General features: G+C 39.8%; 1 protein-coding gene across 1 annotated transcript in view; it reads right to left on the bottom strand.

Annotated features, from left to right (window-relative positions):
- The window catches only part of IGF2R (insulin-like growth factor 2 receptor), a 46284-nt gene extending 24824 nt beyond the window's left edge, over positions 1-21460 (bottom strand). Inside the window, exons 1-19 of the mRNA XM_010000020.1 lie at positions 21450-21460; positions 21104-21237; positions 15853-15977; positions 14090-14188; positions 13539-13668; positions 12320-12440; positions 10353-10467; positions 9492-9654; positions 9162-9342; positions 7884-7987; positions 7432-7596; positions 6975-7115; positions 6517-6669; positions 5585-5716; positions 5035-5182; positions 3509-3686; positions 2832-2947; positions 2261-2423; positions 539-718 (exon numbers count right to left, since the gene is read on the bottom strand). Of these exons, the coding sequence (XP_009998322.1) occupies positions 539-718; positions 2261-2423; positions 2832-2947; positions 3509-3686; positions 5035-5182; positions 5585-5716; positions 6517-6669; positions 6975-7115; positions 7432-7596; positions 7884-7987; positions 9162-9342; positions 9492-9654; positions 10353-10467; positions 12320-12440; positions 13539-13668; positions 14090-14188; positions 15853-15977; positions 21104-21237; positions 21450-21460 (2559 nt within the window). The remainder of the gene's footprint in view (positions 1-538; positions 719-2260; positions 2424-2831; positions 2948-3508; positions 3687-5034; positions 5183-5584; positions 5717-6516; positions 6670-6974; positions 7116-7431; positions 7597-7883; positions 7988-9161; positions 9343-9491; positions 9655-10352; positions 10468-12319; positions 12441-13538; positions 13669-14089; positions 14189-15852; positions 15978-21103; positions 21238-21449) is intronic.
- Between the last annotated feature and the right edge of the window lie 1039 nt (positions 21461-22499).

Genomic DNA, 22499 nt, shown 5'->3' with positions numbered 1-22499 from the left:
GAAGATCATGTGAGTGAGAGGAGTAAGACCTGCAGATTCACAAACCAGCAAGAACAAGTCTAGACAGGCTTCAGCCTAATAGCATCCTCAGTCTAAACTTCAGTATGTAGAGTTCTAGCAGCAAAAGCTTTATAGATTTAAAGAATTCTCTAGAATCAACAAACTACAGAGGATGCAGAACCTAAGCCTGAAGATAAACTTTACAATATTCTTGCTCTTAAGGTGATCTGCAGTGTTTGAATGCGTAACTCCTCAGTCTTAAATCTGAGTATTTTTTCATGCTAATTACACTACTGTGAAAAATCACTATCCACTGAGGCTGTTAGTTTTTAACTAGTTCTTGCTTATGATAAAATACTCAGTTTGAGAGACACTTCTCTAGCATCTAAATCAGCTTTGTTTCTACATCTCTGTTTGAAGTCCTCAAGAAGTCTCCCTTTTCATGAATCTGCTATACACAATACACCTTCATGTAGCTTAATGTTATATGATGGAAATCCTCCTATGAAGCAACAACTGAAAGAGAATTTGTCCTTACAAGAGTGCCCTTAGAACAGATGAAATGGATGGTGGTGGTATAAGTAGTTTTATTTCCATTGGCATCAAAGCAGACAGAGCCATCTGCATAGGTTAGAAAAATATGTCCAGGTCTTTGGACTACTAGCTCTTTGCTGGCAACACCAAGATTGCTAATAGACGTGACTTCAGAGTAAGAAACCTAGAAATAAAGAAAAGCATGTCAGCAATTCTAAACTAAGTGAGGAGTTATGGATATGTAAAAAAGAAAATACCTACCACAATAATCTTGTCTACAGAAGGTTATCTCTAGAGCTTTGAACATAACAAAGGTCCCCCTACATTTCTCCCCCATTCTGTACAGAGTTTCACATATTTAACAGACAAGCTCTACAAGCAGGTGTGGTTTGGTTTTTCATTGTTTCTATTTTTAGTATAATTAAGCGCCCACAAGTGCCTCACCACAGCCACCTTCATTTTACCACCTAAACTTCTCAAGAATTTAGGGAGGCCTATGGCCCATGTGCAGTAAGTAGAACTTAATTTGTATAGCTCTTTTAAGCAGTACGTAGAAGCCTCCAGGCATTCTTAGAATTTATCTTAAGGATCTACCACGCTTAGCAAAGCCTAAGCACTAGCAGAAACTGAGCATTAAAACAACAGCAGCTGCTACTACCAAGGTTCAAATTAATCTTCCCTTCAGGAATATAACTGCTGTATTCTATTTTTAAGAAACCATTCAAAGTTAACAACAGCAAAATACAGTAGAATACACCTCCAAAGCAGCTCTGCCCACTAAAGACTTTTTTTGCCCCCTTTTTTTTGCACCCCCTCCCCTTTTTTATTTTTAACAGTTCTGCATTTATGTTGTTGACTCAATGTGCTCACTTTTCTCCAGTGTCTTTAGTAATGAAGACCTAATGTGCTTCCACATATGAAGTAGCCTAAGACAATAAGGACTAACACAAGCACAGGGAATTTGTAATATGTAGCTCAAATGCTATGATGATGTACAGATTCAGTCACTCAGACATGCTCTTCAACAGTATGGAGGGAAGGTGTTCTCGTCACTTTACAGAAGGAATTATGACAGGTTGCTGAGCCTCTAGTTTGCCTTTCACTACAGGCTTGAGTAGCACTGAAGCCAGGTCCTTTGGCAAAGTGTATATCCAGCCTCTCTGCACAAACAGTCCCATGATAAATTGTTATACTTCAGGAAAAACAGAAGTAGAAGATAGTAACTGACACCTCTTTCTCTTTTCTTTTGCTTGGCCACTTCTGCCTAATCTACTACCCAAAGCAAAAGGGAGCTTGGAGGGGAGTGACAAAGAATCTTCACACACATTTCTTCCACAGTTCAGTCTAAACCAAGCCAGAAAATCTAGGTGACCAGCTTGTTCATAAAGCAATGCTAGCAGTTTCTGAGACTGCAGCAGTTTACACAGAAGAGATACAGTTTGTTTGCCTCTGCAACACAGGACAAAGAATCACACAGGTCAAACATGACACTGGCACACAATTAAAGCTTTTGCCTTTGAAAACACAGACAGAAGGTCTCGCATTCTTCAATGATTATGTCAACATTAAGGATCTTGAAGGTCTTTTCCAACCTTAATGATTGATTCTGTGACACAGAGAATACCACTGTAGTTTGCACAGAGAAGCCAGAATCCGTGTGCCTATCTTGCATACCTCTTGATCACACTCACTTGGCAAAACTTGCTGGAACAGAAAGGTTACTCACGTGATCACGCCGATATTCCATCTGACAGACGGATGCTCGCCGGTCACATCCCGGAACAGCAATCAGCGGTCTACAGACATTTATGTAGTATTTCTTGCGCTCACCTGGACTCGAATTATCCATAGCATACCAGTTCTCACCTCTCTTCTCAGATTTTGCTAAGCTAAACAGGAAGACAAAGTTCTACACTGAGAACACACATTCCTCATAGGTTCTCTCCAGCTTTCTCTGTCAGGCTCAAGAAATAGAGCAACCACAAGGCATTTCAGAGTAACTCTTCCCCCACATTTTTAAGTGTTACAATTAGAAAGAATACTCCTAGGAAGCAGACTACAGTTGAAACAGTTTTTATTAAGCAAAACCATCTAAAAAAGTCAACTTGCAATCTTAAGAGGCAAGTAAATATACTGGTGGGAAATACTGTCTTTATGTCAAGTTACTTGCAGTTAAGATTGTCACAACAGATTCAGCTTCTAGTGCTGTCTACATAGGAAACCAAGTTCATCCAGTGCTAAGCTACCAGCCAGAACAATAAACTAGAACAGATACATTGTATATGTTACACTCCTACCTTGACAAGTCATATTGGTCCATGGTGTTGGGATCAGTCACAATACATTCCAGTGGCATTTCAGGACAAGCATATTCAGTGTACCACCTGAAGTTGTAGGTATACTTATCTTCTATCTAAAAAACAGCAGATTAGGTCAGCAAGGCTTTCCACACAGAATACTTGGCAACTCACAGCTACTCCTTTACACATTAAGCTTGTTGTTTCTCCTTGACTTTAGGATATACCTTCTCAGACTGATTTGTGTAGGTCCGTTTTGTTGTAATCTTATCTGATGTGTCACCAAAAATACTCTTTCAAAAAAATAAAATCAGAGCCACTAGAGCAATATAATGGCTGTCTGGTGCATTACAGGACACACAGTCCTACCAATCTGGGGTTTTTTTCAGCTAGAAATAAAAGATGTTCAAAAGCACTAGTAATTACATGACTCAGAGACTACAGAAGAGTGAAGGAGAACCTGGATCCAGGTGAACAGTTTACTGTTCAGTGGTCAAGACAAGCTTAATGGCTGCAACAAGAGGGAGATATACCAAGAATAACAACTATTTCTCTTAGTCTGCTTCGTAGATACTGTGTATTTCCATCCATGAATCTCTGCTTGCACTGGCCTAGCAGCAATTATTGTTGGGATTTTGGGATGCAGATCCTTCTCTTCTTCAAATAAAACTTCTTACCTGGTATTCAGGTTGACCTATTCCAGCCTGACGATCACACAGGAAAGTTATAAGAGTAGATCGCCGTGTTTTGTTCTCATCATTGTATGGTGTACCATTTCTGTAGGTCAACTGGATCAGACCATCATAATATGAAAGTTTGGAACTGGGCAGTCCAAGACTCCAAAACTGATCCTTACTAGAAAAGAAAAAGTGGAGTTTGAGACTGAACAGAATTAATTCTCCCTTTAAGAAAAGTCTTACAAGTAGTAAGAACACAGGTAAGTTTATAGAAGACACCATAATAAGACAAAAACTTAAGATTGGTTAGATACAAGTGAGTTGGGATGAGTAAAAGGCTGCCAAAAGGAAACTTAAAACATGCACAGGTGTCCTTCGGAAAGCAAAGGAAGTTGTACCTTGCTTAAATATCTAGAAAACTTTAACACTCCCTTATCTAGAGGAGTTACAAAAATATCAATTTCCTACTCTTCAGAGTAGAATTCAAACTGTAGACACCCTAATCCTGGGCTCAAACAGGTTCCTTTGCAAATACCTGTAGACAGTGAAGACCCAGCACTGCACAACTGCAAGTCTTCTCACACAGGGAAGAAAACTGCCTTCACATGCTTTTAACTCGGGACCAGTTTTGGCTCTGGGGCACTTCTTTACTCTGACTCAACACTGGCTCTATCAGAGGTTGCTTTACCACCTTACCCTGAAGAACATTTTTAGTGTCTGCAGGGAACTCCCTTTCCTGGAGAATAACTCAGAGCCAACTCAAGCACAGCCACCAAGTGTTTGCACTGTACCACATCTCTGGCAACAGGCTGACCTGGAACCTGAAGTGTACAGATATTATCTCAGACATAGCCTGTAGAAACTAACAGCAATGATGCTGTTAGAGTAGCATTACACTGGGACTGGGTCTGTGCAGCACTTGGAGTAATGGAAATACAGTGCAACATCCAAGCTCTGGGCTCCACCTCTGCATAAGGCAGCTGTTACTCATCCCAAGCACCGCAGTTCTTCTTTAGGCCACTCCTGGAAGCCAGCTGACCTAGACTGAAAGGTGCTGGGAAGAGGCTGCCCAGGGAGGTGGTGAAGTCATCATCCCTGGAGGTATTAAAAAATTGTGTACATGAGGGACCTTCAAGACATGGGGGGTGGGGAGTGGTGGGGTGTGACAGTTGAACTCTGATCTTAGAAGTCTTTCCCAACCACAACAATCTTGTGATTCTGTGAATCCAAATTGTGGGTTGGGTTACTACAGCTGCAACAGTTAATCTACAATTCATAGATTTTATGGGAAATATAAGAAGGAGCAATGGATACACTCAATCTCAAGAGCTAGCTTAAGCATTCTGTTTGAAACAGCTGGCAGCACATTTACTGTACTACCAAATAATATTTAACATGCAAATTACCTGAATCTATCACAGACAATGCAGTAATCACTTTACATGCAAACTGTGCAGTGTTACACACAGACAACATGCCATGCAACATGAGATCTTCTGTTACAGACAATGGAACTAGTTACTCACCTTTGTGTTTCTTGGCACGCTGCTGATTGTGTCTGACACAAGCCATCTGGCAGACTGCCACAGATGTTTATGTAAAATAAGTAATCAGTAGTATTAACTATATAGTGATCATTTGCCTTGGCCAGAGGTGATAAATCAAAAGAGAAGCCTAATAGGGAAGAAATTAACTTAATCAGTTTAATTTTTCTTGCCATCTCACAGGTTTTGATTCTAACAGTCACACAGCTAGTTCACTTTCCCCCAAGTCTTAGTCTATGTAATTATTGTTCCAGAAACAATCTGGACAGACCTAAAGCATGTTTTCTTATACAGAGATGTTTCCTGCAGAAAAATGCACATTACACTTTTTTTCCTACACACACACAAGCGGAATACAAAGCTTGTGCTGTTCTGATCTTCCATCCACAAATACTTAAAACTGCTGTGCTCTAATGTTGTGGGAGCTTAGACTTGGGCTGAACTCGCTTTGTTCTTGCTCATCAAAAAGACTCATTCTTGTTACAAGTTCTTTCCCTCACTACCTTTGAATTTGTTGGACATAAATACATACCTGCCTGAGGATCAGAGACTTGACAGTTATCTCCTTCAGTTTTCGACAGGACACACGCAGCGGCAGTATACCAATCAAATGCGTAAGAACATGCACTCTCAGACATTAAGATTGGAGCACTTTCTAGATCACCTGGTATCACAAGAGCAACATGTTACACAGTCAGACTGCCAAAAGGAGCTATGAATTAAACCTAGGAACACTGACTCCACCCCAACAGCAGAACAAAACTAACTGTTAAAGTACCACTCCTCTGAAAATGAGGACTAAATAGAACAAAAAATTCCTTGCACAAATTCTTTGCATCCTTCTCCACAGAATAAAAGTTTAGCCTAGAAGTGACAATGTACTTAGTCTGTTCCTCACTACTACCACACTCTTCAAAAGAATATTTGCTTTGATACACAAACCTGATCCTAACAGCGAGCACACTTGGAAGACTGAGCTTTCTCAGGCTGAGGTAGAGGAACAAGTTTCCTGTTCTCTGGGAGATGGTTAAACTATTGGGCTATTATATGGAGACAAACAACAGAACTTGTGCAAATGCTTCTGTTTTTTGTAAACTGCAAGCATTTTAGACAGAAAACATACTTATTGGAAAAGAAGGTTAAAGTATCTGATCTCAGTTCAGAACTAGTCTTTCCCACCAAGGCAATCTAGGGATAGAAAGTGCTTTGTATAGCTTCCAGGTATTTGTGGAGCTTTAAATGCTTACTCCAGAGTCTTTAAAGAGCTGTTGTATAGAAGGTGAACAGAGCTAAACACCTGCTATTACACAGCTATAATCCTAGTAAATAAACAAAAGCGTTTCAGACTGTTGCACAGAAGGAAATAAAAGACAAAGGCACATAACATTTAGCATTCATGCTTGGGCATATTAAATGACCTCCAGGTTTTAACTGGATCAGAAAACAGGCTGTGGATATTCTCACCTGGTCTGCACACTAGCGTGATTACAGTTTTGATTTTGATTTTTTTATTAACACCACAGCTGTCTCCATTCGAATAAGTAAGTTGAATATTTTCGCCAACCTTTCTAGGAGAAGATACAAATGTTCCAAGACTCTTAGTCACGTTTTGTTTATCTGTAAAGACAGAAAATATATCACTTTTGTTTCCCTGTAAAGAAATGAAGTTTATGCTATTAAAAGAATGTTAACTAGCCAAATGGAAAGTCTTAAGAAAGCATATGATTATGAGTCCGTTTTTAACTTCATCAAAACCATGCTACGAAGACCGCAGGAGAGCATAATGCCATTCTTTACTTAGAAAATGCTACTTGTATAATTTCTTCTAGGGGCAGCCAAATTCCTTTGCAGAAGTACCAAGCCTCCAAAGGCTAAAAAAAAAAAAAAAAAAAAAGAAAAAAAAAGAAAAAAAGAAGACTCACCTACAGAGCAAATAGCAGCAGCATCTGGGCAGCCAGAAGCTCCTCCTCTCTTCAGCACTTTATGGCAGACATTGATGTAATAGTGCTTCCTCTCTTCCTCTGAAAAGCTACTGTCCACAGCTTCCCAGTTCTGGGCTGATTCTGAAATACAGTGGATAGTTAAGAACAAGTTATCTGGCTTTATTTTTCTAGCCTCTCCATACCAAAACAGTTTCTATCACAAAAAAGGATCCACATTTAAAACCACTCAAGATTACAGCAACCAAATCATTCATGGATATGACTACCTTCATAAGCCCATCATCACCCCCTTTTGGGATGAGAGGAGTGAATACCAACATGCCAGAAATTCACTAGGAAAAGTGAAAGTTGATCAATAGTCAGCTAAAGAAATGCACTAGAAATGGCATGTAAACTCAAGAGCAAAGTGACTGAAAGCTAGTTTTCATTGTCATACCTGAACTACGGGTCAGAGGTGACAAGTCATAGTGTTTTCTCTTATCAGCAACTCTGCAAAGGAGATCTTCTTTTTCTTTAACACAGGCATACTTTGTATCCCAAGTAAAAAAATACGTGCAGTCCACTTCACCAGTAAACACTGGAGCTCCTCTGCCATCATTACCTTAACATTGAAGACAAATAAACAGATGTTAGGTTTTTTTACTGTTGGCTGAGAAACTAATCTCTCTTACACCTTAATACTCTTGATCATCCATGTAAATTTAGAATAGCAGCACTACTACCCATCACAAAACAATCCTGCCAGCCATAGAAATTAGTGCTTACTCCAACAATATTTATTCCTTGTGCTAGCTGTGGCTCAAAGCATGCATTCCTTAGAACATAAGGTCTACTAAAAAGCACAGAAGTCAAACCCTGAGCAGGGTCATCACAGCTCATTAAACTCACCTGCTGTCTCATTGCACTCAAAGTTGATGACAGTCATTCTCTGAAAGCCGGAACTACATGCGTCCCCATTTGGATAAATTAAAGTGAGATCCCCATCAGAATATCTGGGCAAAAAGTCAGTTTTAGATAGAAGCATGGGATCAGACACAATCACACAATATTCTTCATGTAACAGAAGCCACACTCTTGTTGATTATCTCATTCAAAGAGAACAAATGCTTGTGCAACATTAATACTCACAGTTCTACTGCAAAGGCCTGCATCAGCTCATTTTTATGGTTACATTCCATTAATTTGTATAAAGTTTAAATAATGTTCTAAAGCTAGAATACCTGACTTTTCAGTTAGAATAAACTATCTCTGTTGGAAGGGACCTACAAGAATAATCCAGTACAACTACCTGATCAATTCAGGGCTGACCAAGTTAAAGCCTGTTATTAAGGGCACTGTCCAACAGGCTTGGGGCATTGACCACTGCTCTAGGAAGCCTGTTCCAGTGTCTGACCACCCTCTCAGTAAAAAAATGCTTCTTAATGTCCTATACAAACCTCTCCTGGTACAGCTTTGAACCATTCTCACACATCCTACCACTGGACACCAGGGAACAGAGATCAGCACATCCCTCTCACTTCCCCTCCTCAGGAAGCTGTAGAGAGCAATGAGATCATCCCTCAGCCTTCTTTCCTCCAAAGGTGAAATATCTGTTTCCATTAGTTTATTGCATGGCTATTTTTGCAGGTCTAAGTAATCATTCTTCCTGCAACATTGCTTCAACAAGTCTGTCACGTGCTTACAGACAGAATGGAAGACTGTATCTCTACTTTTTGCAATCTCATACAAACTATTGTCCCAGTTTGCCACTTGGGAATCCCAAGGTTCTTAAAAATTAAAAAATCCCAGACTTTAGTAGTTTTTCATGACAGCATTCCTCTTGCAAAGGAAGAGGAGAAGCCCTCTTGTGGAAGGTGGCTTCTAAAACATCCAATCCTAATACCACTTCACAAGTAAAACTCAAGTAGGACAAGATGTAAAACAGCATAATCTCCAATTCCACCACCAAAGTTAAAGACAATTTCTTCCCTGCCTAGGCAATAGCTTCCACCAACCCCATCTCCTAATGCTATTCTGGAATACTGTTTATGTTCTTCTGTACAAAACTGAGCAAAAAACCTTACACTTTTTATTAAATATTGCTTCCATGACAAATAAGAACATCAATTTAGGAAGCAAAGATCAGTCATTCAGGCAAGTTAACATGCCTATAGAGCATTTACGCACCTTAGGGTTTGGTTCTCACATCTTCCTGCCACTTTTTGCTGGTTATTTGAATGTTTTACTTGACAAGATGAAGCATATCCTCTACTGTCCCTGCAGTTGCCTGCAGCAGTTTTCCCACACACATTCAAGTAATAGTAGTACTCCTCTTTGTCATCTTTGGCTGTGTATGGTGTAACATAATCTAAATGAATTACAAAAAAAAAAGTGTTCTAAAGCACAGCAGAACAGATGTAAAAAAAACAAGTATCTATAGAGGATATTTTTCCTGTCTCCAAATATAGAACTGGAAAACTGGCTAGTCATATTATAAAAGAAAAATAGTGAGCTTACCTGGAAGTAGAGTAAGTGGTCTTAAATCAATGGAGATATCATGTTGCTCATTAGTCAGAAGACAGTTCTTACTCTCCAGGTAATCCCTGTGACAGGCATACTCAGTAACCCACTCAATTTCATACCGACAATTTGTTTTAGCTGTAAGCTTGGGACCTGCACTCTGATACAGAAGTGAAGACAATTTAAATTACAAGTACAGAGACTTACTGGAAATTAAATCTTTAAAGCAGCAGCATCACATTTGTTTCAGGTTAGCAATGACTAACTTCACCTGTAAATTGCTTAACAGCTGCAAACATTGTCTCTGGCCCCTCAGAAATAGGTGTTGAGAAGAAAGCAAAACAGCTCCTATTAATAATGTGGCAAACTAGAAGCCTAAACAAAGGTAGAGCATCAGGAATTAGCAGAAGGTTAGCAGCAGTAACAGTACATTAAAATGCACTTTCCTTAACACGTTGGCAAAAGCAGAGATACGTGAGCCTGAATTTCTAAGCACAGCTTGGATTCTGTTTGTCTCAGAGGAGTCCACAAAGAGGGCAGCAGAGATCAAGTGTTCTCCAAAGGCAAAGCAGCCTCTTCGACACTGGTGTTTCAGTAACTTTGACTCCCTCAGTCCAAATCAATACTTGAAAGATGTCTGATAATTCTTTAGCCAACACCTTTGTCAGATGTCTTTTCTGTAGTGACATTTTTGCACCTCTGGGAAAAGGGGTAGTCTTGTTTTTCCTCACTTTGAACTGAGACATTTAGAAGCTGCAAACCAGGAGGATTTATGTTCCCTTCAGCCTTCAATAAAAATGAAAGATAATGCACACAAAAGTTAAAGACCAACCATTTCACACGAAATAGCTAAGTTACCTCTTCTCCCCTCTTTGATGGGCACACAAAAGTTATTGTCACTGCTGGGTTATGGCCTAGGCAGAAGTCTGGCTTTTCTTCATCACTGTATATTCTCTCATAACTCAATAACAGCCTAGAAATAGAAAACAGGAAACTAAAAATACAATTAAGACACTATGCACTGTACAGAAGAAGGCTATTTTTGAAAGAACATATGCACTTTGCTAAATACCCAGGCAGGGTAGCCTCACTCCTGAAAGATACTTTTATGAAGGTCTTAATTTCCTTAATCTTACAGTTAACCAAAATAATGATGAAGACAATTCCAGCAAAATTACTTAATACAGCATCCTCTTGTACCCTAGTTAAGACTAGGCTCAATGCCTTGTAACTCAAGTTGTAGAGGAAACTTGGCTGATAGTCACAAGAACACTCTAACTTCTCTCAAACTACTGAGCAGATGTGAAGAATACTTTTGGAAGTAATAACCACTTTCCTACCACATTCCTATGCTTTACTGCCTCCGTATGTATAATCTCTTTTAATTCTGGGGGCAGAATGGAAAGCCCAACTAAATCATTAGCAAATTAACAGGAACAAGGCAATTAGTACTGATCAGACAAGGCCAGAGAAGGAGAATGAACATGGTAACTGTCTGACAGGGCAAGATAAATGCCAAGATGACTTGGGTGAAAAACAAGGGAGACCAATACAACTCCCAGCTAAGCATTACTTTGCTATACAGTCTAACAGGTAGAAGACAACAGCTGGCGGAGAGATGGCAGCCTGGCTTCAGGTCAGACACACCTCTGACTGGCTTCTCTATTCCTTAGAACACAGATAAACAATCATCTTACTTTCTTCTCTGGCCACCCTAGTCTGATTCAGCACATAAAATGAATTTTCCTCAACTACTCTTCAATCCTATCAGAGAGAAGGTAAAGCCTTTTCACCAAGCACTTTTATAGAGTACTAGTTGCAACTTTAACATGAGAATGAGCTTGTGCTTCCTCAGATGTAAGCTTCTGCCATGGCACAGAACATCTCAGCCATGTGTTTCATGCTGGGGAAAAGGACTAAGCTTTGTTTGTAAACCAAAAGAAAATCCACAACCCTGACACTGAATAATCCTGTTATCAACCTGTTTTTTTCTGCTTGTTTTCTCCATCTTGCAGCTGAAATAAGAATAGTACTGCAGAAGCCAGCAGGATACTACTGGCCCTACAGACAAGAAATGCACAGATGACCTGAAGCACAGAAAGATCAGCATGTTAAGTAAGTCCTCAAAGCCACACTCGGTAGTTTGTGTGGATTTTTGGTGTGGGTTTTGTTGCTGTTGGTTTTGGCTTTTTGTTTTGTTCTTTTTTTTTTATTTCAAGCTACACTTCCAGCACAAAAGGCAGGGCACAGAACAGAGGCAGCATTAATGAAACAGTTTCTACTAGTCCCAGTTCTGCCACCACCACCATCACAAACAATAAGCCTTGCATTGCTTATCTGTTTCTTCTGTTAAGAATCGATTAACGCAAAAATACAGAAAGGTAACACTCATCCACTTTTAAGGTACTTCTGGGCAGTAGAGTGAGTCAAAAACCCACAGAGAGCCAAGTGCATTTACCCTATGTGCCCTCAGACAGTAGGCAGATACTGACAAATCTTACTCTTCTGCTCGCAGGCAGAGAGCAGCAATTCCCCCTTGCTTGTGAGTTATGCAATTCTGCAAAAAGGAGCCTCCACAATTAATCACTTAATAAGAAAGTTTTGCCTATTATGGCAGTACAACAGGACACCCGAAAAACACTCTGCCCTGCCAGTATTGAAGAACTATTTTTTTCTGTCATTTATTCAAAATTGAAGTGATTTTGACCACTTTAAAACAAAATTGATGTTAAGTTTTAGAAGGCTCATCTGCTAACAAGAAACCTTTTTCCAGCCCAGATGATTGAGAAGTCTTTGTAGAAAGTATCACAGCAAAAAATACATACCTGTCTTTGTAATGAAGTTTCAGCTGTTTCTGTGGATGACCAACATCATATGCACGACCTTCATGTATCAAGCAAGCAGCACTGCCAGCAGGGCAGTTTCTGGTCTCTCCACTTGAACTTCCTATTACAGAGTACAGAAAATAGAATTTAGAACTCAGCTTCTAAGCTATGCACTACCTGAAATATCTCATGGTTTTTATATATGGGCTCACTTACCATTTATAGCTTCACCCTGTGCTAAAAATGTTTAAAACAGGTTATCTTAAACTGTGAAACGGGCAAGACAAAAACTGAAGTGCTTGTTATACACAGGGGGAAGTTATTGCTGCCCTGTTTTTGGGCAGCAAATTAATCCCTTCTGCTGAAATAGTTTCAGTGAGTTTCCAGGTGCTAGTACAGCTGCTGGATGCCTAGGGCTTTGAGAACTTCCAGAAGTGTGTCATGTATTTTTTTTTCCACAACACCAACACGATACAAAATAATGGGGTAACCCCTTCCCACAGGGAAGGTTTTCTTCTCTTCTTTGCTTCTTATAAACCAACTTACTCAAAACTGTCAGCAAAGTCCAAGACTAATGGAATTTTTAAAGGAACAGATCTGTCACTAAAATTAGAATTATTAAACCTTCAACAGGGGCACAAAACATTTAACTGCAGAGCAAAAACACAGTGGGAGTATACAGCTAGACTAGCTTTTTCACCAAGTTTTAGATAAGTGATTTTTCTGGTTTAATTCCTTACATATACAGCTCCTAAAAGTCATGAGAGTGCTAGGTATGAACCATTACTTACCCAAGCACCTAAACACTTTCAGATGCATTTTGGGACACTCACTTGCAAACAAGCAACAGTTTGTGCTAGAGTTCAAAATAATAAATTTAGAGCACGTGAAGTGCTAGGAACCATTTTGAACCTATCTGGCAGTAAGTAGAAGCTATAAGGCAAGCTCTTCCACTCAGTTCAGTTTCAGTCAACTTTTCTAGCAGTACTTGCCTATCCAGAAGGGATAGATCTCTGTCTCTGAACAGTTTGAGAGTTGGACAGTATGACTTGGCTTCACAGAAAGCAGCTATCAAATCATCAAAAGTAGCGTGAAACAACAGGACAAATCCTAAAATTCTGATCTTTGGTCATAAGACAACCTCAACAGAGGAACTGAAAAAGAACTCCACTACTAGAAAGTCTATATACTGACAAGTGACACAAGCAAGCGTTCATACCTAAGTCCCTGCAGATGTTTATAAACAAGGAATCATCATCAGAATCATCTACCAAGTAGTGTCCTGAAACCTGGATGAGAGGATTCAAGTCATGTTTCTTCAAATCTTCATCAAACACATAGCAAGGGACCTAGAAAAACAACAAAAAATTACATGCAATCAATGCTACCTAAGCGAGGATAAGTTATGAACATGCATGTGTAAAGCCCAGTTACTAAGTGGAAAAGGTTTTTACTTCTAGAAGCTCAAATACTTAAAGACAAACTTAAAGCTCGATATTCTGAATAAAGTGATGCATCCACCCAAAATTAGACCATTCTGCTCTAGCTTTTAGACCAGTTTTACTGTAAACAACCATCCAGACCACAAAAAAGGTTGAAGAGTTATTTAAAATTCTCAGGTCCACACAATTTCAACAAGCGCTTTATATATCTATGAAAAAGTTAGGTCTATGGAGGTTGCTGGGATTTGTTTAGGTTGGGGGCAGATGGTTAGAATAAAACTGCCAAATACATGAAGAGTTTCTTCTGTATGGATAGTACATAGTTTACCTCTTTGACAGGTTTAAACACATCTTTCTTGCAAGCCACAAAGGTCCTCCATTCAAAATAGTGCACACACTCTGTTGCTGTCACAAATTCAGGAGTACCCTATTTAAAGCAGAAAAAAAATATTATTTAGAAAAACATACTTGGGTTTTATTTTACATCTGTAGACAGCAAAGAGCTCATTAAAGAGATTAAGAAAAACAGAATACAGCATGTTACAGAGCAAGGGCATATAGTTTCTTAGTGGCACTTGTCAATAGCAAGTTTGCTATTTAACAGCTTTGCTCATAAACTCAGGGAAATGCAGGGTGCCAAATCCTTCTCAGTCTGCACATGCACCGATTCTCAAATTAACACATGCCAGTCCTAATATGCAGCAATTGTACTACATCTGTTAGAAGTGCTCACTGATATTGTCAGAAGCATCAGTCACATCACATTACTAGAAAATAAAACATCAATACAAATGTGTATAAACAGACAAACAGCAAGGCAATGCATGGCTTACTTGTTCCCTGTCTTTTATCCTACAAAGACGACTGATTAGGAATCTCTTCTGCTACACAGAAATATTACCTCTGATCCCAGCTGCTTACTTTTATAGGCTCGTGTTACTCATATTTGTATCTGTTTCAAGATGGGAGTTCTACCACAGTTCAGGACTGGATGGTCAACTGAATGTCTCTGCTTTGAAAAAGACAGTCAAATTTTTCCATTCTCCCTTCATTACCTCAACTAGAAGCACTTTTGCATATTTAAACTGATTCCCTATCTATTTATTCCTACCATAAAAGTGTTGGGAACAAGTTATTCCAGGCACTATTACAAAATCCTTTTACTAGGTCAGATGAAGAGCAGGTGTTAGAACTACACTAACTAGAAGAAGTTTAAAGATTGTTATGATCTGGTGTTACAGCTGCAGTTGAGCAATAATATTTAGTTTAGAGTGATATGCTGAAACAGAACAAGAAGCATGTAACTCTCTGCTGCACTGGCACTTTGAATTGGCTAGATTTCCAAGAGGGGTCTGTGCAAGAGAATCACTGGTGTCAACAGTAGCACCAGCACTACTTGCCTCTGATACACAAATATGTAAACTGATCACAGTCTATGCAGAATACCAAGCTGTGGTATCAGTTAAGTGTGCAGTATCAGTTAACTCCAAAAGAACATGGTGGTGAACTGCATAGACACACACGCTCCTAGAAGTTTTTGGGGAACTCCATTCACAATTTAAGCAGATTCTCAAGAATAACTACTCCCTCAGAAGCCCAGCTGGACATGTAAGCATTGTTAGTTAAACTATGTGCAGACAAAACCTAACGCTTACTGTTGTTAGCTGCAATGACCCATAAGAGAGGTCAGTCATTTTCTTCAGAGCTCTTCTACAAAACAGCCATTCTAGGTCTACAGTTTGGGCACAGCCAGCATTCAAACAACAGCGCTCATTGTTACCACACCCTGCACACTCTTGACTCATTCCTCCATATCATGCTATTAAAATACTACAGTGCAATCCCTGTAAAACCATGAAAGATCAAGTGCCTGTGATCAAACCTAAGCTGCAGATCTGCAATTATTTTCGTTTGGGACCGAATTTTTAAAGCCACAGTAGCTAATGACCTAAATTTGGTGCTAAAACATAACTGACTCTTCCTTAAGCTATGAAGCTTAGTAATTAGAACATCCATAAATACAGCAAGTCTCCTTAAAAAGCAAGTTAGAAGCAACTGACATTTCCATTGAAGAACATGATTTAGACTTACAAGTGTTTTCCCACACAAGAAATTGAAGTTGCTTTGAACTTTGTGCTGGCTGCCTTGTAGCAAGCAGTCACGCGTAGTGTTGAGTTCCAGAAGTGTTCCAGAAAGATTTTGCAAGCCTACATCACCTAGAGATTTAAAAGAAAAAAAGGAAAAAAAGAAAACATGGGTTAACGTAACACAGGAGCTTTGCGCAACCTCAGACAGGCTCTGATTTCAAGCACAAGACATACTAGTCCACCAGAAGACAGTCTTTGACCAGAGTACAACTGAAAACCCTCCTTGCACTTCTTGCAGTTTGGAAAACTAGATCAAAGTTAAGATAGTTTTTGAGATCTCCAATCATACCTCTACCTTCTCAAAGGTTTTTAGCGAACATTTGAAACATTAAGAAGCCCAACAGCAGATGTCACTACAAACTAGCCACTGCCTTAGGATCAAGGGACTAACCAGAAAATCATTACCAGCTAGTTTCAAGTACCACAATTCACTCCTTCCTCCCACCAACTTCTATGTATCAGCTTTTTAGCCTTTAAGCCATTCATACACATAGCATCAGCACAATGAGAGAGTCTATCTTAGAATGGCTTAGGTTGGAAGGGACCATTAAAGGTAATCTAGTCCAACACCTTTGCAATGAGCAATGACACCTCCCACTAGGTCAGGTTGCTCAAAGCCCCATCCAATCTGGCCTTGAAGACTTCGAGGGAGGGGGCATCTACCACCTCTCTAGGCAACCTGTTCCAATATAACACCACCCTCACAGTAAAGAATTTCTTCCTTATATTTAGTCTAAATCTATCCTCCTGTAAGTTTAAAACCATTACCAGAAGTAATAAAACGGAACAGCAAGAGGGTACAAGAACATCACAAATACAGTTCAGGTAATATTCTGCAGAAACATCATTCCAGGCACCCATATGCAATGTTGTTACCAGCTGCCAGTGTTTCTCTTAGTGATGGACACTGTTCAGCACCTTTCCAAAAAGTTCCCCAGCATATTTTTTAATCCAGTCCTGCAAAAGAACTGGGAAGAGTTTGTGACCATTCTTGAAGACCACTGGTTGCACTGACCTGTAGCATAGAGAAAGCTACTACAGCCACCAAGCTTGCAGATGAAGCTGAGACAGCAGCAGTCAGAACACTCAATAATAATCCACACAGCAACCCCTCAATAGCTCAGGGCTCCTCTACACATGTACATATGCTTACACTAGCTCATACCCAAGCAGCCATCCACAGCACTCCCTGTACAATCAGGGTGCCAAGAATCACAGACCATTCAATAACCACCTATCTTCTCAAGACAAGAGTGGGAACATGCCAGCCCAGAAAAACAGTGCAAAGTAGACTTGTACATGCATGCATGTGCACAGGCTGAAAACCACCAACTGTGGAACGTGTTACTGCCGCTGTGGTTCTATGCCACATTCCAGGGACATGGAAGTTGTGATTCATGCCTTTTATATTTCCTAGCACTTTTGTTACCAAAAAAATATCTTCAGGTTTTAAGGTTTCCAGCACTGGTGCTGACAAAGATACCATGCTGTCCTTTTAAGAGTAAGATTTCTACTTATATTTGCTCAGAAGATGGTGGCAAAGCATCCTCTTTTCTTCTCTAAATTAGCAGAAGGAAGTCAACACAACTTTCAAGTCAAAAAAGCTGCGCATAGTAATATGCACACATGATTAAAAACTCTCTGGTTATACATGTACAGTTTTATGCCCCAACTTAGAGAACTTACAGCAGCACTGTCTGAGGACTTACCTTAATGCTCTGTAAGCGGTAAGTTTTACCTCAACCCTCAGAACACACCACACTGCTCTAAAGGCCACATGACCTGACTTCAATTTCCTCATGTAAAGTGATATTCAATAAAAATCTAGTTAAGCCAGTACAACTTGTTTACTACAGGTCAATATGCATTCTCTCCTCACCCCTGCACACTTAAAACTAGCTTGGGAACTTGCTAAAGGTTTCAGCAAGAACTCTTCAGTGGCACATGACTCCTCACATTCCTCCTCACAGAGAAAACAGTCTCATGAACCATCCCACCATCAGCTTCCTTCCAGAGCACCAGTTCCGCAACTACCTTTCCGTAACACCAATCTATCTCTTCAATAATCACTCATATTTCTTCATGATTTTGTAGATCCATTCCTTCCACAAAGTAACACACCAAAGTCAGCTAGTACAGCTCACAAAAATTAGCACCAGATGCCTCATATATGTATATTTAGTTGTGCTAAAATCAGTATCAAAGGCATTGTCCACCACATCTTTTACTTACTGACTCACTCCATGTGTTCAGTTTTTTGGAAGGAGAAAGATAATCACAGGAGACATCCAGTCAGTTGCCCAAAAGACAGGGCCATTTAGATGGCAGCTACAATTTCACATCTAGTCCTTCTGCTGCAGCTGGACAAAATTCATGCTTCACCACTCAGCTTAACAGTTACAGTAATATTTACATTTTTCATTTTAGCAGTAGTTCAGCTGAATGCTACAGGAGTCACTAGATGTCACACTAAGTAAGTACCATGTCACTACCATTCTTACCAATGTTCAAATAAGCATTTACCTACACCTTGAAATCTTCTAAGGCCAATCAGTGAAGCTGAAGAGCTTTTTCTGGAAGTATTTGGCATCTCCAGCACCAACACTGGTAAATCACACTGACATACAGTTCATGTTAGCCACAAGGCTTCCCTTGGATACAGACTGATCACTGTCACATATGGTCTTTCTCCCTTATCACAGCTGAGATCAACAAACATAACCAGCTCTATAGCTGTTACTTCTTTCATAGCTGATATTTAAGAGCAAAAACTATTGTTTGCAGTGAAAGCTTCTTTTTGAAAGAATGAACATCTAAGCAGCTCACATTTGAAGAAATCTTACAACTCTGCGAAGTTTATCAGCTGGCAAATTGCTCCTCTTCCCTCAGATCAAAGCCACTGAGCTTCAGCATACAAGTAACCTCTTATCAGCTGGATTGAAGACAGGTATGTGGCTTAACTTCCAGGTAATTGGCATCCACACTGGGAGTCTACCCCTGCCTAGGCATGGTTTAGGAAGACTACTCTTTTCTCATTAAGCTTTTTGTTTTTTTGACAAAAAAAGAGGCTTGACAAGCCACTAGCATGATCTCAACTCTGAGATGCAGAAGCTCCAATGCAATTACAGGCAGTACTATGACATACTATGAACAAGAACAAAACTTAATTTGACCAATAAAACTAAGCAAAATTTAACATCTATGTTAACTGCATTGCCTTGAATTCTTAATTTATTGCAGGGTGGTTAAAATCATATCTTATTTGAACAGGATTTGTGGCTCAACCCTCAAGAGTCAGTTCAAACAACCTCTGCAAGATCAGTTATGATTGTTGCCAAATCCTCTTCCACCCAGTTGCAGTCAGGCAGACACTTAAGGTTTACACACAGTGGAATATTTGATACTGCTCATGGTCATTACCCAGATCTCTTCTTCCTTCCTCTTTCCAGAAGAAGTGTGGAACAAAACCTACTAAAGCCCCCAGGTCTCACACTTCTCTGGGGAAACCAGGCTTCAGATCAGTTATGATTGTTGCCAAATCCTCTTCCACCCAGTTGCAGTCAGGCAGACACTTAAGGTTTACACACAGTGGAATATTTGATACTGCTCATGGTCATTACCCAGATCTCTTCTTCCTTCCTCTTTCCAGAAGAAGTGTGGAACAAAACCTACTAAAGCCCCCAGGTCTCACACTTCTCTGGGGAAACCAGGCTTCCTCAATCTGCACATTCCAGGCCTACTCAAAAAAGCACATTAAAACAGATACCCAGATGATGCTTCCTTTTGTAATCCAAGCAACTGAAGCTTCACCTGCACAGGAGTTGAGACTCACATCAGCATTGCTGTAAATTTTAGGAATGAAAGACATAAACAGCATCAAGTGGTCTATTGAGATGTCATGATCCACAGAGCAGATGATGCTACTACATGCAATTGCAGTTTGAACTCCAATGGATCTAACCACTCATCCCAGAAAACTCTGGAGCTTGGATATACTTCACTACACAAAAATCACGCAGACATGAAATGAGATTCCTTTTGTTTATACACCAATTGATTTTATAAGCCTGGGTAGCAACATTAGTTGTTTGAAAAGCACTGCATGATCAGAACCTGAAGCCAAAGTATCTCTGTAGTTAATGGATAGGGGTGGGGAGAGTGAAGGCTAACTAGCTGCCATACATCCACATACAGGCAAGAATCATCATCCTCCTCACAATCTTCCAGCAGTTCAAGCTCAAATGTTTTTACTGAAGACTCATAGCTTCTCATAAAAGCTGTCTGCCAGTGGAAATCAAGATTTGCAAGCATGCTGGATTCAGACTTCAGATCTGCAGGACTAAGGCAGTATGAAGAGATACCACTCTTCAGAAAGCTACTACTTTATTCTATTAGGAATAATTACCAACAATCAGAAAACCTCTTTATCAGTATTCAAGTGTTACTGCTTTGTTAGCTGAAGCATAGAAACAACCTTGAAAGTGACAAGCATTCATGAAAATAAGCACAAAAACACTGTTCAGAGCACAAGCTGCTTCTGATTGACGAAACTATGTGCAAGCATGTGTATAGAAATATGTCAGTTTCATATTTAGATCAGCATGCAGAAATTTGCCACTCCTCAGAATACCCAGGACATCTGTGAACCACTGAAGCAGACACTGGATATGACCAGTGCAACTGAAAACAAAGGACTGCATGTAATTGACTTCCTTTCTGTGTTTAACAACTTAGAGACAACAGCCTGTGAGCTCAGCAATACTCCAAGATTACAGAGGGTAACCTGACTCTAAAAAAATTATCTGATGTAACATCAGGCTTGGTTGTCATATGGTTTGGAGTGATAATTCAAGCTTTATCCTGTATTCAGCACCAAGCTTCAAACAAGGCTGTGCTCAGTGCACAGATAAGATGCACTAAACTCTACTTGAGATAGCCTTGAAAAACTTCACACTAGAGTACAGTCACCTAGACCAGAAGATAAGTTTCACTGTCCTGTGATGATCTGCAATCAGACCATGTTTTCCCAAACCTCCCCAGGATCTACAACAGAATAGTTTTACACAGTTTGAGAAGGAAAAAAATAAAACCAAAATAAAAAAATCTTTGCTAACTTGTAAAAGTTTGCAATAGTTACAAGACCATCCACTCACATGACTCCGAATTACTTATGGGAATGACACTTGTTTACTTACCTACAGTTATATAGGCCCTCTTATTTACATCATATGCACAGACTGCACTTGATCTTCCACACTCTTCAACACCATCACAGAAGTTTATTTTATAAAATACATGTTTGTCTGCATCAATTGCTTCCCATGTGTAACTGAAAAGAAAAAACAAAAAGCCCTGTCAGCTGGTATTCATATTGTCTGCACTGCCATCCTCTAGATGCCAGTCCCTGAAATAACAGTTATAAAGCTAAGAGCACCACCAACTCAAGTTTCATATTTGTGTTCTATACCTGTAAGTACCAGAAGTAATTGCTACTGTGTTAGGGCCAAGAACAATACAGATTTAATCACTTAGGTAACATACATCAGGTCCATTTTCCCCTCAAATCCTTGTGAAAACCACTCTGACTAGGTGTATCATAGGTGATTAAGCTTTTTTGTTGGAAACTTGATAAATATCTCAACTATATTTGGAAGGCTGCACACTACTGCACTTTATCAATACCCAAGAGAAGTGGCAGAAGTGCCTGACAGAGGCAGAGCCACCTACCTTCAGGGTCAAAACTGGGGACAAGTCTCCCACAGCATTCAACCTGGAGGATGCTAATAATGCTTACTAGGGCCTAGCTGCACCTTTATGCACTTATTATATAAATCAGTGTTGAAAGGACAGTTTCTGAAGGGTGATGTCAGAAGCTGGAAAGCAAGCAGAGCTATCCACAAGACTCAGTGAAAGATCTCACTAGCTAGCTACAGCCATATTAGAAAGTCAATTGTCTAAAAGCTGAAAGTAACATGAAGATCTGGTGAAATACAATGGGGAATAAATGAGAGGAACAGAAGCGAAACAAAAAAAAAACAAATGTAATGCAGCATAGTTCAGAGGTAGAGCAAGGTCTCATTTCCCTCACGGCTAGTGCTAAGACTGCAATGACATGTGGTCAGCCACATGACACAGCACTACCCAGTTTCGAGGCAGGTCTAGGTCAGCTAGTTTGGAGTCAGGAGCTCTTCAGACAGCCTGGCTCACTAGCACAGTGCTGTGGCCGAGCTCCATTAAAAAGGCACCACTCAGTAATACTTGCCATCAGCTTAGCTCAGCTTTACCTCTTCAGAGGCTGGCAGCAGCCTGCATCCTCTGGATGGTATTGATTTTTGCAACAGAAGAGATTCCCCAGCTTCCCTGCTATCTCAAATGGACAATTCAGTACAATTTAATATAGAGTCGTCATATCAGAAAATTGAGGACAGCACAGTGAATTATTAGGTATTCTCATTATTTACAATTCACAGATTATTTAATTCATCTATCTGACCCATGGAAGCATTTGTCTCAATCTATAAATAAGCACCAAACCCAGAGAAGGAGCTAAACTCCCCCTATCAGCTATCAATAAATTAGTAGTTGAGCAGA

The sequence above is a fragment of the Chaetura pelagica genome, unplaced genomic scaffold (assembly GCF_000747805.2).
Source record: "Chaetura pelagica isolate M959 unplaced genomic scaffold, ChaPel_1.0 scaffold135, whole genome shotgun sequence".
Lineage (NCBI taxonomy): Eukaryota > Metazoa > Chordata > Aves > Apodiformes > Apodidae > Chaetura > Chaetura pelagica.
This window is presented reverse-complemented; position numbering and strand designations above follow the sequence as displayed.